This window comes from Lathyrus oleraceus, chromosome 5 (genome assembly GCF_024323335.1).
Source record: "Lathyrus oleraceus cultivar Zhongwan6 chromosome 5, CAAS_Psat_ZW6_1.0, whole genome shotgun sequence".
NCBI lineage: Eukaryota > Viridiplantae > Streptophyta > Magnoliopsida > Fabales > Fabaceae > Lathyrus > Lathyrus oleraceus.
In genome coordinates, this window is record NC_066583.1 from 326065700 (window position 1) to 326081176 (window position 15477).

The following is a 15477-nucleotide window of genomic DNA, read 5'->3' on the forward strand; positions in this document are numbered from 1 at the left end:
TTCTTCTTCAGCGACACATCTCAACATTGGAGAGGATCTTCCCATCTTGTATAGTTAATCGGCTACCATTAGGTATCAGGAAGATGTCCTTTTTATGCATCAAGCTTTAGTCTCCTCATTTGGAAACTTTTCTTGAGTCAGGTATTGAATGATGGGTGTCATCCATCCCCGTGCATTTTTTATTACCATGACTTCCTTCATTTCTGTGCTTCCAAATTTTCTTGGATTATCATTTTGTTTAACTTGGGGCCTTTGGTGCTGGATAGACGGGCTAACATATTAGCTCTAACATTTTCTTCATTGCGAATATGTGATACTTCAAACTTCATGAACCCCTTGGCTAATTGCAAAGATTTTTGCAGATACTTGAGTAATAATGTATCTTTTGTCTAATAATCTCCCTTGATTTAACTGGCTTTTTCCAAATTCATTTTATGGGATAGTTCGTCTTCACAATGACAGGGTGACCTTGAAAGTATTATATGAGTTTCATGGTGATAATTAGTTTTTCCTCCTTTAAGTACCTTAATGACAAAATAAACCAACCTCTCATCTCCATCAGTGTCCTGAACTAATATCAAACTAACATCTTTCTTAAAGACAGCTAAATACAAAGGAAAGGGTAAACTTTCCTTCGAACGAACCAAGATCAGTGGGGCAGAAAGAAATGTTTGGATTTATCACCTGAGCAAAAGAGAAATTGGGACAAGGCAGCTAATCTGTTGGTAAACTGTTGAACTTCTTTCATTGATGATGGACTTCTCAAATTAGTGATTTCCTGGCATTTTTTTGGATTCTCCTCTATTCCTCTATGTGTTATCATAAATCACAGAAATTTTTTGGCAGGTACCCCAAAGGTGAACTTGTTGGGGTTAAACCTCATATCAAACTTCATATCCATCCACCTTTGATACGTAACCCTGGCATTTTTTTTAGACCAAATGGCATTTTTTTACACCTTTGATACGTAACCCTAACATTTTTTTAGACCAAATGACACCTTTGATACGTAGCCCTGGCATTTTTTAGACCAAATGACATTACTTCATCATAATAATTGTTTATGTTGGTCAGGAATAGTGTCTTGGGAGCATCTACCAGATTCATTCATATTTGATTGTAGCCTGAATACAGGTCCATTAAGCTGAGCGGGAGGAACCCAAACACCACATCAATCCATCTATCAATGTGCAATAATGGATAAGGATCCTTTGGGTAAGCCTTGGTTAGGTCAAGGAAATCTATGCACATGCACCACTTTCCCCACTTTCCCGAAGTTGTGAATAGCTTATACAAAAAATAACACTTCCTTATACTAAAACAAAACAATATCCCTAATCTTAACCCACATGAACAATATAGTTCGGGAAGTTTAAATCCATTTATAGATTGATAACAAATTGCGAAGAAGAAGCATCAGCTAGTAAACTTGTCAACATTAACTTACCTGAGTTTCAGAGATCAAGTGTAAAACATCATATGCACTCGCATTTCAATTTTCAAAAAATGTAGTTTACTTGATAACGAAATTCATTTTGTTTTATTGTTTTAATAGTAAAAATACAGTTTACTTCATATTTATAGTCTATTTACATTAGTATTTTGTTTTTAAAAAATTTAAATGTAAGAAATATATATATAACAGTAACATTTAAATGTATAAGATTTCAATTTTGGCAAAACAAACAATAATAATAACAATTTAAAAACCTGTTCAAGATTCACTATATAATAAAACGAAAGGGTAAACGAAACTGATTTAATGAAATAAGAAATGTAGGAACTTCTGAAAGCATAAGTTTAAGAAGACATATGCATAAAATCTTCAGTTCCAATTAGTATCGGCAACGTACAGCACTGAAATCGCTATAGAATAAGCAAATCAGAGACTCTAAATTGTTGCCTATTCTTAGAAAATGAAAAGAGGACAAAATTAGATTAAAAAGCCTCAGATTAAAGAATGGTGTCTCAATCAAAGAACTCTAATGGAAGTCTCAGATGGTACGGACAAATATTCATACATCACGGGCAAATAGGAAAATTAGAAACAGAAAAACAAAAGAAATGTAGGTCGTTACCAGGCCCTCAAATCAATTCAGAAATCAGAGAGAGCAGACATGCGGACCTAACGATATCGATTTGCGTGCACACAACCATGATTCCTTCATTTTCAAATCCAGATCATCGGCTTATTGTGCACGCATCCATGAATTATTCTAAATCATCAACATATGCAGCAAAATTAAACAAACATGAGAATAGAGAAAAACGATTTGGAATTAGGTGTGTGAAATCACGCGGCTGCTGGAATGGAAGCTAATGGATTTGTGTTTAATAGCAGAGTTGAGACGGTGAATTTATATAAGGACGAGGAAGAAAACGTTCTAGGGTTTGCCGATGGAAAGGGTCAAAAGTCAAGTTTGGACTAGTTATTTTCTGGGTTTGGACCTTACGATATTTGGCCCAATGGAAAATTATATGTTAGTTGCACCACCCATTTTCACATTCTCGCTGCTAAGTTGTTTTTCACTCCCATCTCACCTTTTCACCATTTTCTTCTTGAAAACAGCTCCAAGAGTTCAAGTACTAAGTTTTTTACTGCACTTTTATTTTTATTTTTTTATTTTAATAGTTTTGATTTTTTAGTTTTTTTATTTTTTATTTTAAAACTCTATTTTATACTTTTTGAAATTAGTCGTCTCTCGACATATCGTTTAATTAAAATTTAAAAGTAATATCTAAAGTTAAAATAATATATGTTATAATTGGGTTTTTTTAGTTATAAAATAATAATAATTAAAATAATTCATTTAATACAAATAAAAAATGGGTAATGTTAACTTGTATCTAATGGCACATGTTAAGAAACCCGCGAATAAAAAATTTATATTGTAAAATAAATAAAATTATTAATTATAAGTTTCTAATATATTCAATACACAATTTTCAAGAATTTATTTCTATATTGATCTCTTAACTTGTGCCCCAAGGCACAAATTAACATTATCCATAAAAAATAACTAAAATATAATTTAAAATAATATATTTAATACAAAAAAAAGTGAAATCTTCAATAAAATATATTATTAATTCTAACTTTATAATTTTTTATTAAAATTTCTCCTTAAATAACACAATGTTATTAACATTTCAAAATCTGAAAAACAATAATTTGGGTTTTAATTACATTGATAGAAAATAGATTAAAAAAAATCATATTTTAACAATATATTCTTTCAATTAATTAATAATTAAAAACATTAAAACACACAAATTTATTCATTTTTAACCATTCAATTTTAAAAATATATATTTTTGTTCATCACCATCAACAACATGTTATCACCTAGAAACATCTTCATCGTTTTTTTCTTAACATCACATCCATCATTTATCCAAAAAATATATATACTCTTTCGATTTTCTTCTTTAGTCAACATCACCAAACTACCACAATTTATACAACACCATCACCAAAATCAAAGAAAATTATTCTGAATGGGCTATATCGATTCCGACCGACCACCACGGAGGAACCTCATTCTTTTCAGAATCTTCTCAACACGCGAGAATTGTCATTTTATTGATCACAAATTATCTCAACTACAAGTACATCCAACAATTTTCTGCAATTCACTCATAACAAATAGATAGTTCATTATTTCTCTCTCTATAGAGAGAGAGAAGATGCTAAATTGAGGTAACACGTTTCAAATTCAATTTTACCTCAATCTTCTCCTTCACATATTGACTTGAGCGTTAGAGTGCTAACATTTTTGGTTCATCCACTCCACCGCATCTGAAGCTTTGACCCTCAATCATCACCATTTTTCAATTCATTTTTTATTCCTGAACGAAACAGAAATTAAAAAAAATCAGATATGTTTTTTTCTTGGTGAAATGAAGCATTGCTTTGAAACTCATATATCTCTTTCATTTTAATTTCATCTATGAGAATCTTTATATTACTCATTGCAACCCATTTCCCTTTCTTTCTCTCATTCTCGCCCTTTTTTATTTATTTCTTCTTCTCACACACACACTCTCTCTCTTAATCTTCTTTTACTTACCTACTCATTTGAGTATGTAGAATCTGCCATAGCCGACTCTTGACAGAAAATGGATTTTAGATCGTAACCGAGACAACAAGGAGAGCGGAGATACCATTTTTTTATTTAAAATAAACTAACTTTAAATGATTTAATGTAAGCCATTGTGAGAATCCATCACATCTCGGCAATTTCATCAATCATTTTTTTATGTTTCATTTTGCTCCTTTTAATTTTATGGCTCACCATACAAAATTAGATTATCAAGATAAAGAGTGTGATGAAGAAAAGTTAAGGAGTGATAAATCAATTGTTGAAATAGGAAGAGATGCAACTTAAAGAATTTAAAGGGGTGTGCATCTATAACAAAAATAGAGAAAAATGAATCTGTAACAAGGAAGGAGAAAAAAACATTTTAATAATGACGCTACGGTGGATCGGTTTGTTGTATAATCACATGAAGATGAAGTTAAATCACCAAAATAAGATGATGATGATGATGGTGATTGTAACACCCTGTTTTTTTTATTAGATATTGTAGTATAATTTATTTGTTAGAATTATGTATTTTAATAATTATTTTATTGTTGCATGTTTGTGGAGTATGTATCCTTGAATTTGGGGTATAGATGGGTGATAGAAGTGAGTAGAATAATTTAGAGTTGTTTTAGTAATTCAAAATAATGTTTAACTATTTTTATTATATTAAATATTGAAAATATGAGTTTATTTAATTAATTAGGTAAATAAATTTTGGAATAATAAGATAATAAGAAAAAACTGAGTGAGGACAAAGTGGTAATTACAAGGTTAAGTTAAGGGTAGTATAGGGAATGCCTAATGGGAGAAATAGGTTTACTAGAAAAAGAGAGAATTGAGAAAAGGAGTCATATCTCATCTTAGTAGAAACTTGAAGAAAAGTGAAGGAAAGTTAGGGCAAGAGGCTAAAGGAGATCTAGAGGAAGAGGGTAAATGTTTCGCTTCAGATTTTTGTAAGGAATTCGGGTAAGGGGAGAGATGTGCTTCTCTAATCGATGTTAAAGCATGTAAGGTAGATGGAGGAACCCTTAACATTCTTTCTTAGAATTCAGTGTTCTAAATCTCAATTCATATTTTTTATGTTATAACTGTTGTTGCATGATGGAATTGGTGTGAAATTTGTGTACCCTATGTATGCATAAATTTTGTTTTGATGTTGTTAATGATATTATGCCATTGATTAATGCTTGAAGGTTGTGAACTTAAGTGTATTAATGGTGATTTAGTGATGATGATCATGATGGTATTGTTGTAATATGTTGTTGATTATGAATCCATGGAGTAAATGATGAGTTTAGGAGGCTATAACAGTAGGAAATTGAATTAATTTGATAGATTTCCGTAGAATAAGTTATTGTCACATAAGGTAGTATTTGGATAGTTAAAAACCAAATTTTTGGCAAAATATCTCAGTATGAGTCAACCTATACATGTTATGAGTCGACTTGTAGCTGGCAAAATTGCCCATGCGATGACCTATAACCATGTGAGTCGACCTCTGGCTGCCAGAATTTCTGTTTTGTCTTCAATTGCACTGTCTGGCGATTTTGGCCATAACTTTCGATTCGTAAGTCCAAATACTGCCCCGTTTGAAGCGTTGGAAAGAAAACGACCAGACCAACATGTTTTGGTGCTTGGTTTAATAATTGAGTGATAGTTAGGTGTCTATAGTATACATGTTTATGAGGGTGTGTGGAACTGATTAGCGACTCGTTGAGTTATCGTAATGAAATATTGATGATATAATGAAATAACATGATTGTATGTTTATGAATATGAATATGTTGAGTTGCTGAAGTTGATATTGTTAGTTGTAGTAATATTGATTAATATTGCGTATCGTGTATGATGTTATTATGATATTGTTAATGATGTTGCATGTTCAAATATATGCATGCTATTTTGATGATGATGATGATGTTGATGATGGCATACACAATCATAAGAGGGGTTAATGTGTATGTGTTATTGTTGCATGTAGAGAGTTCATGCATTCATGTTGTCTGAACTTCAGTTCTTTTTTATGAGCCTCGATCCTATGATGGTGGATCAGGTGCGAGTAGTTAATTCCTATTAAGGGGAATTAGTGAAGCGTTACCTATGGTGATGGTAGATTTTTTGGTGTGCTCGGGTTCTAAGAGGGAATCAATCCTATGATGGGGATCATGGAGTAAAATGAACCTAAGTGTTCATAATTTGGTACCACATGCATGTTGAGTCAGTTGTCGAGTACATATGTATTGTGTTGCATTCAGTGATTATTTTTGGTGTTGTATTGTATGGATGATACTTGATAGATTAATGTTGAACTAATTAGTGTGTACTTGTTATTAGTGAATCTACTTCCGATCATTTTTCATTGTTAACTATTGAAGTGTATTCTGTGAGAAAATTCTTTACTTTGAATTAATTTTGAATGATAGCAAATTGTGTGATCATCATCCAAATGTTGGCTGTGCATTACATTACATGATACATTTGTGTTCTTATTGTGTTTTTATCCCATTCTATTGTTGCATAACTGTATATAAAGACCTACATTGATACATCTCTTAAAATAACACATAAAATCCATTTTGTGTCAGTATGCATCAACACATAAGCCTATGCATCGATCCATACAGCATGTGGTAAATCACAAAACTTTTTTTGTTCAGTATGCATCGATGCATACGAGTCATGTATCGACACATGAAAGGCAAAATGCTCTATGGATCGATCCATACGATCCTTGCATCGATGCATGATCAGTTGAAACAGCCTATGTATCAATGCATACGTATTAGGCATCGATACATGTTAGTGGAAATGTCATATGCATCAATACATACGAATTATGCATCGATCCATGCTTAATTCAATTCACCAAAAACTCACTTATCTTACAGTATGCATCGATGCATACTCTCATGTATCAATGCATAAGTCTGTTTTGTGCTCTAACAGTTTCTGTTTTTCAGCATATATAAGAGATGTTGTGACAGCAGTGAAATATACGAATTCTTAAAGGGAAAAACAATTGTACACAAGATCAAAGCAGTGTAGCAGCAGTTGTTTGAGAGCAGATAGAAACCTGAAAGAGACTTCATCTTCTTCATCTTATCAATCACTTTTCTTCAAGAACATCAAAACATAATCATTCTTGTTCTTCGGATTAAAGGATCAAAAAGATAACGTTCAGCGGTACGATCAAGGATCTAGCTGAGGTTTTCAGTGGAACGATCGAGGATCTAGCTGAGTTGAAGATTGAAGGGGATTTCGAGGAAAAACCTACTGGTTTGTCCTTCAAGAACTGGAGGGTTCTTGCGGGTTTGTTAGTCACGTTTGCAGAACAGATTCAGCCGCAACGTTGCGTTTGGAGATCGGAGGATTTCGCAAGCAGGTCGTGGAACCGGTGAATTGTTTGCAATTTCGTGCAGGAAATTCTTGATTGTGCTCAGATCAAGTGGAGGTTTCATACAAGAAGAAGTTCTTGGAATTTAGAATTCTGTCTTTGTATCATAACCTTGTATCAACGAATTCGGCAATAATTGATAATCAAAGTTCTCAATTTCATTTGAAATTGAGAGGGAGACGTACCCACACGCGAGGACGACGTGGGGAACTTCCTTACCAAATCTCTGCGTATTGTATTCTTACCTTACTCCTCTTTACATTTCAAACAGTTTTCGCAATTTCAGTTAGTGTGTTGTGATTGTGCCTTTTGCAAGACAGCAATGGCAAGAAAACTTCTTTAACTAAACTTCACTGCTGTTTATCATTGATCACATACACACCAACTGTTTGACAAAATTGTTAGCTAGGTTTTATTCATTGGAAATAGACTTTAATGATAAGTGCATTCAATTAGCTAAAATTCTGGTGTTGATAGTTTCTGTCATTCTTATTCAAATCCAGCATTAAACTCGTGTGTCCGGTTTTCTAGTAGCGGTTCAGAATAGACGGAAGTCGATTCGGGACTGAAATTTTCCGCCAACTTTAAAAACTCTGATAAAACTTTAAATCCGTTTAATTTTAAAGAGGTGATCTATTCACCCCCCCTCTCGATCACTAGCCACGCCGTCTAACATATTCTCACCCCCTTATGTTTGAATGTTACATTTACATATGAATCATGCAGATACTCAAGAGTAGCATTACTGAAGTAATTTGAGGCCAACTCATGGAGTTGCTTCTTAATTTAGAGCTTTATTTAGTAGCGTCTTGCTCTGATTATGTAACATCGGGTTAGGAATGCTTGTTTTAATTTTATGACATGTTTATGTTGAAGTCATAAGACTAATTTTGTTGTTATGCATTCTTAAGCATGTTGAATGGATTGATTATAACTCTCTTATTTGTTATTAAAGTTTAAGTTTGAGACCAAATGTCATTACTTATCTTACCTTCCATAATTGTTGATGATTTTTCCGATGCGATACTTTAAAAATGGAAGTGAGCATGCAATGACATGTTCAATGTGAATTGATGTAACATGTGTTACGGAGCAGGATTTTATTTTGATGTGTGTGACACCCTATGTGGTTGTGTTCACATTAAACTATGCTAAAACAATCGGCGTAGAGTGCTACAAGATACGCGAAATTGCTCAGCCAATCGTTTCTGGTGTGAACCGGTTGGAACCACTCGTCCAGTCCGTATCCGGGAAGACTGAGCCTCAATAACCCTAGCCTGGTCTGCCGCTCTATCGATAGCTCTACATGCAATAGTGTCGTCCATGCCTCTATACTTCACTGCAAAAAAGTTTTTTTTTTTAAAATAGCAACTACCGTAAATTTCAGAAATTCCGGTATAAAATAAAGTTTGTATCCATACCGAAAAATTCAGAATTTCTAGTAAAAAACAAAGTGTTTATAACTACCGGTAATTCTGAAATTTCCGAGAAACCAAATGGGATTTTGTACCGAAATTTTTGGAATTTCTGATACAAAACCCCAATTTTTTTGATAATTATGATTAAAACATACTGTTTTTGAAATTTCTAGTAGTTGTTTCAAAATTTCCGATATCGCTCTAGAATTTTCAAAAATCCGCGTGAATCTTGTAGATTTGGGAAATGAGCGAAGTGATTTTGCAAGGACAATGTTGTCTTTTCATACACAATTAGGGGTGTCAGGTCTAATTGATGGGGTGACAGGAAGAATCTCCCAGACAACCCAAGGTAGCCCTCGCTCGTTTTTATCCATGCCTTTTGATTATTTCTTTTCGGGCCCTTGAACTACTTCTTTCCATGTCTAACAAAGGAGATTTCTTCGTGTCAATCCCCTAATTAAATCTCACACCTCTTATAATTTTATAATTTCAAAGTTGCCCTTCAAAATAATCAGAAACAAAATTTCGTACAAAATTTCTGATAGGCATATCAGAATTTCTGGCACACACTAAATTTTCGATAGTGTATTTATAATTTTTGATATATCAGAATTTCTGAAATTTACGTGAAGTTAAAAATATTATCGAAAATTCTAAATGTTCCATTTTATACCGGAAATTTCAACTAAAATAAAATTTCTGGTAGTTCAAATTCAATAAAAAAAATAATTTTTTTAACACTATTGGAAATTTTAAAATTCCAATAATATATCAGAAATTTCAAAATTTTCAGTAGTGTAACAAATTTTTTTAATTTAAAAAAAACCGATATTCTTTATTATTTTTTTTGAAAATATTTATTTTTTATCGAAAATTTTCAAATTTTCGATAAAAAATTAATGATATACACTACAAATTAAAAAAGATAAATTTCATAAAAATGTAATTTTTGCAAAAATATATAATAATAAAAGTGTCATAAATAAAGAATGTCATGTACACGTGAGAGTGTGACAAGTTAAATGCACAGCTGTGTTTTCCATGTCTAATAATAAAGTTATTCTATTCCATATAAATACAAATATTTCATCGGTTGAAAAGGACAACTGTGTTTTAAATGAAGCTTAGAATTAGGAGTAGAGTTTTGTATTCCACAACCTATTGTACGAATTCATATATCACTCTGCTATATTTTCAATGTAAAGGGTCAGTATTCCACAATCTGTTTTTTATAATGCAATTAACCTTATCTTCATAGCTTTGTAGCATATATTTCCACGGTCGACACTTACATATCCCGGGTCAAATATGATATCTATTAAAATAAACCAATTGTTTGAATTTATTCCTTTCACATTTTCTGCTATATAACACGTGTCCCTAATTCCACAAAAGAATAATTACATATTGTAGAATTATTAGGAATTACTAGGTGTTGACGATTCTTCAAATTAAAAAATTAAAAATTAAAAAGATGTGATGTGCTTTTTGATTTTCGATATAAAAAGTACTACTTATACATTTTTATGTCTTTTAAATAAATAAATATGATTTTAAAGATGCTTGATTTTCCGATGTAAAAAGGGTAGTGGCGGAAATAAGGGATTTTGCCAACTATAAATAACCCAAACACTCGCAAAAATATAAATCATCCAAACAATAACTCAATTTCAAATTACAAAGAATATCTAATAAGCAAGTTACAAATTGTGTACAAACATGGAAAAGAGCAACGTTGTTTTGTTGGATTTTTGGCCAAGCGTGTATGCAATGAGAGTAAAAATCGCTTTGGAGGAGAAAGGAGTCTCATATGAGTGCAGACAAGAAGATTTTCAAGCTAAAAGCGCTCTACTTTTAGAGATGAACCCGGTTTACAAAAAGATTCCGGTTTTGATTCATAATGGAAAATCCATATGTGAATCACTCAACATTGTTGAGTACATTGATGAGACTTGGAATCACAAACCTTCTATTTTGCCGTCTGATCCTTACAACCGATCTCAAGCCAAGTTTTGGGGAGATTACATCGACAAACATGTAAGTAATTATAGTATTTATGTTATGTTCTTAATTATTTTGACATATGTAGGTATAATGGTTTAATTTGTTGGATTCTATTTGACATATGTAGGTATACAGCATTAGAAGGAAGATATGGATGGGAAAGGGTAAAGAACAAGAAGAAAGTAAAAAGAAGTTTATAGAATGTTTGAAGACTTTAGAAGATGAGCTTGGAGAGAAGCCATATTTTGGTGGAGATGACTTTGGATATGTTGATGTGGCTCTTATTCCCTTCACAAGTTGGTTTTACACATACGAGACTTATGGGAAACTAAGTATGGAGGAAGAGTGTCCTAAGCTTGTGGCTTGGGCCAAAAGGTGTATGGAAAAAGAGAGTGTGGCAAAGTCACTCCCTCACCCTCACAAAGTATGTGGTTTTGCAAGTACAAGATTGAAGTAGTATGGTATAGTGTTTTGTTAAAGTAGAAGAAGTTTATGTTTTATGTAATAAGCAAATCAGAGTTGAAAAAAATGTATTAATGGTTGCCATTGTAAAATATCCGTTACTTTTATAATGCATTGAAGTTATTCCAAGACTTAAAATCGATTTTGGTATATTTGTTAGTTTATGATGGAAATTTTTTTTAATCTAGAATTGATTTGAACTTGGATATTATTTGTAGTTTTTGAATTTTAATGACTTTTAATGCAAATCTCAAAACTCATGGTGTTGATTAAGATATACATGATGAATATGTTTCACCACTAATAAATTTCAACACTATTTATATATGGACTTTAATGTTTTGTTATATTTGATTTTTTTTTTCTCGTATACTCTTTACGTTACATTGTTGTGAGAGATGTAGTTTATATTTTCTAACTATTATTAATGATATCTCTACAAAATTATGGGTTCACACACTTTGAAACATGAAAGAGACACATTTGAAAAACTTAAGAAATGACATAATCTTGTAGAAAATTTAATGATGAGTAAACTATAAAATTTAAGAACTAGAAATAGCATTCAGACCAATTTAATAAGTTTAACAAGATACAAGGGATAATAAGATTGTAGCTGACACATCAGAACAAATTAATGAGAATGTATTAATAGGATCATTTTAGACCGGATAAAGTGCATGTTTATTGGAGCTAAATCACCCAAATATTTTATGCATAAGCGATTAATTAATACAATGTCTTATTTGATCTACAAATTTACATGCACAATAATAGACTTCAAATCAATGTCTTATTTGATCAACAAATTTACATGCACAATAATAGACTTCAATACACAAGGCTAAGGTGTTCCTTTCGAAGAAATCTTGATATGGATTAAATCAAAGTCCAAGGAAGCGGTATTGTTGGTTTGATGAATATCTTGTAAGTATTGGTTTTGTGGAGGAATGAATATGATTGTTTGTATAGATATTTGAGAGGAATTAAAAATTCATTATATGCCTGCTGATATCTTAATGGAAATATCTAGTGTTAGGGACTAATTAGTACTACTTTTTATATAATTTTATTGGTCCCTTTTACCAATTTTGGATTTAATTACACACTTTTATTCTCACAATTTTCTATAAATGCAATTAAGTTTAATTGATGTTGTTTTGAGTAGTTATTTCACGTATTTGTTAGTTTTATAGAGTTTTTGGACAAAAGAGCTTCGGAGTGCATAAGCATAATTTGGAAGAAGTGTTAAATGCAATTTGGAGGCATAATTTGGAAGACTAACACTTGGGAGACTTATTACATGAAGCTTGCAAGGCAAGGAAGCTGAATTAGCTTCAGTTCACGCCGCGACCAGGGATGGCGCCGCGAACCTTGCGAAACCAGCAAGCAATTTGTTGGGCCAAGTGTTCTGTTTTAAAGCCAGTTGTATTGTGACAGTTTTGTATCTGTTTTAGAGTGCTTTTCAGTTTTAGATGAAAATGAACATTTTAGGAAATGTTAGACTCTTTAAGAAAACAGAATGGAAAACATAAAGACATTGATTCATAGATACACATTTTGTAAGAGAAAAACAGAGTTTATTCTACCATTGCATTTTGCTGTCCAAAATGATGATGAGGAGCTAAACCCCATTTTGTCAAGATTGGAGGTAGTAGCTATTCCTATTTGTTTATGTATTTCATTTGACTCTTATATATGATAAAAGGTTATTGATGTATTGAATGATATTTTTGTCCTAAGTTGAATATTAGATTTGAGTAGTTGTTGAAAGAGATTATTTAAGTCTTGACATAAAATATATTTTCAAGTAGTGAATAAGTTGTAGAAATAAATTTATTCACTACTCTTCTTTTGTATCAACCATTAAAGATTGCTATATTGATAGTTAGGTGGAGAAATCGTCTAAAGATTAATATAGTGATTATCACAATATCATTTAGACATAAATGATATTGAGAGGATACTTGAACATCATCAATAATCTTAAGTCTATATAGTTGTCATAAGGAATCATAAGCAATTTGAATAGTGAACTCCAATCTTGCCAAGCCTTTTACATTTGATTAAAACTATTTTATTGTTTTAGTGACATTTTACTCAAAAGATAACTTTTCAAACAAAACAACTTGGTTACATTTTGAACTTATAACAATTTGGATTATAGAACGACGGTTATAACAACCAATCTCTGTGGATACGATATTAAAATATTTGCCGAAAATATAAATGACATAATCTTGTAGAAAATTTAATGATAAGTAAACTATAAAATTTAAGAACTAGAAATAGCATTTAGACCAATTTAATAAGTTTAACAAGATACAAGGGATAAAGAGGCATAAGATTGTAGCTGACACATCACAACAAATTAATGAGAATGGATTAATAGGATCATTTTAGAATGGATAAAGTGCATGTTTATTGGAGCTAAATCATCCAAATATTTTTATGCATAAGCGATTAATTAATACAATGTCTTATTTGATCTACAAATTTACATGCATAATAATAAACTTCAAATCAATGTCTTATTTGATCTACAAATTTACATGCACAATAATAGACTTCAATACACAAGTCTAAGGTGTTCCTTTTGAAGAAATCTTGGTATGGATTAAATCAAAGTCCAAGGAAGCGGTATTGTTGGTTTGATGAATATCTTCTAAGTATTGGTTTTGTGGAGGAACGAATATGATTGTTTGTATAGATATTTGAGAGGAATTAAAAATTCATTATATGCCTGCTGATATCTTAATGGAAAGGTCTAGCACAAAGGAGATTGATAACCTTAAAGAGATGTTGAATGGAGAATTTAAAATGAAAGATCCTGGTGAAACTAAGAGGAATATATGGATGTATATCGTGAGAAAACAAAAAGAGAGTGATTTTTTCTTATCTCAATCTAGTTCTTGAAGAAAGTGGCAGAGTGGTTTATAATGCTTAATACTAAAATCACCAATACTCATTTAGATAATCACACAAAGCTTTTGGTCATGTAATCAGTGGCGGAACTGAGGGGGGAGTGGGAAGGCCACGACCACCCCTCAACTTTTTTTTTTAATTCATATCTATTAAATTACTAAAACATCCTTATTTTAAATTAAAATTAATTTTTATTTTTTCTTTTTCATTCAAAGTTAGGTTAAAATACAGATAAGGTAAAAAGCTCCTACCTTTCTTTTCTTTCTCATATGAGTTTGCTACCGGCACCAGAATCGGAACAGATTAAAGTGATCGACATGTAACAGGTAAAAAACTTTATTCATTCTTCTTTTATAAAAAGTAACAAATTAAAGTGATTGCTTGATTTGTGTTTTTGAGATTTTTAGGGTTCTTCTTTCTTGATGTGTTAAAATAATCTATATGAGGTTTATTAAGCCAATTCATAACACTGTAATTTATAAATATAGATATACACTGTAATAAGCACTACGCCAAAAACTGGAATAGACAGCGCACCTTAGAGGGCGCTTTATTACAAAAGCGCTCTCTAAAGTGAAGCGAAAAAATAAGGAGCAATAGGCAGCGCACTTTAGAGGGCGCTTTTGTAATAAAGCGCCCTCTAAGGTGAAGCGAAAAAATAAGGAGGAGATAGAGGGACAACAATACATGGCGCTTTTTAGAAAGCGCCCTCTAAGGTTACCCTTAGAGGGCGCTTTTAATAAAGCGCTGTTATAAGTCCATGTGCATTTCCAGCTTATAAAGCGCTTCTGGAAAGCCTTAGAGAGCGCTTCCATAAGCGCCCTCTTAAGCCCCCTTTAGAGGGCATTTTTTTTCCACAAGCGCCCTCTAAGGTCCCCTTTAGTAAACATTAAAATTATAACATACTGCGCGTTTTGTTATTTCACTCTCTGTTATTTTCGTTCTTTTTCACGTTAGGGTTCTAAGGCGTTCTCCTTCCACCTCTGTTAGATCTACGACGTTTCCTCCTTCTACCAATCAAAGGTACACGATGCATACATTATTATTTGCACTATTGCTTTGTTTTAGCTTTGCCCCATTTCAGTTTTATGTTATTGTTGTCTATGCTACGTTTGTTTCGACCTGTAAAGTTTCAATATTCATAGTCATTTAAATAGTTTGGGTTTATTAGGCAATTGACGGTTGG

The 15477-nt window shown here is 32.0% G+C and overlaps 1 protein-coding gene, 1 long non-coding RNA gene and 3 other non-coding genes across 5 annotated transcripts; 1 reads left to right on the plus strand and 4 right to left on the minus strand.

Moving 5' to 3' along the window:
• Nucleotides 1–537: 537 nt before the first annotated feature.
• Nucleotides 538–2506, minus strand: LOC127084383 (uncharacterized). The gene is made up of 2 exons (XR_007788697.1): nt 2079–2506; nt 538–1866 (listed from the first exon to the last, which is right to left on the minus strand). It is a non-coding gene; the product is annotated as an uncharacterized LOC127084383 (long non-coding RNA).
• LOC127089968 (small nucleolar RNA snoR101) lies at nt 1413–1474 on the minus strand. The gene has a single exon (XR_007791513.1). It is a non-coding gene; the product is annotated as a small nucleolar RNA snoR101 (small nucleolar RNA).
• On the minus strand, nt 1944–2031 carry LOC127090001 (small nucleolar RNA snoR117). Its single transcript, XR_007791545.1, has one exon. It is a non-coding gene; the product is annotated as a small nucleolar RNA snoR117 (small nucleolar RNA).
• Nucleotides 2063–2170, minus strand: LOC127089982 (small nucleolar RNA snoR100). The gene has a single exon (XR_007791526.1). It is a non-coding gene; the product is annotated as a small nucleolar RNA snoR100 (small nucleolar RNA).
• A 7924-nt stretch (nt 2507–10430) lies between the features above and the next one.
• Nucleotides 10431–11504, plus strand: LOC127084384 (probable glutathione S-transferase parA). Its single transcript, XM_051024818.1, has 2 exons — nt 10431–10937; nt 11032–11504. The coding sequence occupies exons 1-2, from the start codon at nt 10620–10622 to the stop codon at nt 11359–11361; spliced, it is 648 nt and encodes a 215-aa protein (XP_050880775.1). The 5' UTR covers nt 10431–10619; the 3' UTR covers nt 11362–11504.
• The last annotated feature ends 3973 nt before the right edge of the window (nt 11505–15477 follow it).

Excerpts from the sequence above, each read along its gene's own strand:
- LOC127084384 (XM_051024818.1), top strand. The coding sequence starts at position 10,620 with ATGGAAAAGAGCAACGTTGTTTTGTTGGATTTTTGGCCAAGCGTGTAT. Across the intron at positions 10,938-11,031 it reads GAGATTACATCGACAAACAT|GTATACAGCATTAGAAGGAA; the intron begins GTAAGTAATTAT and ends TGACATATGTAG.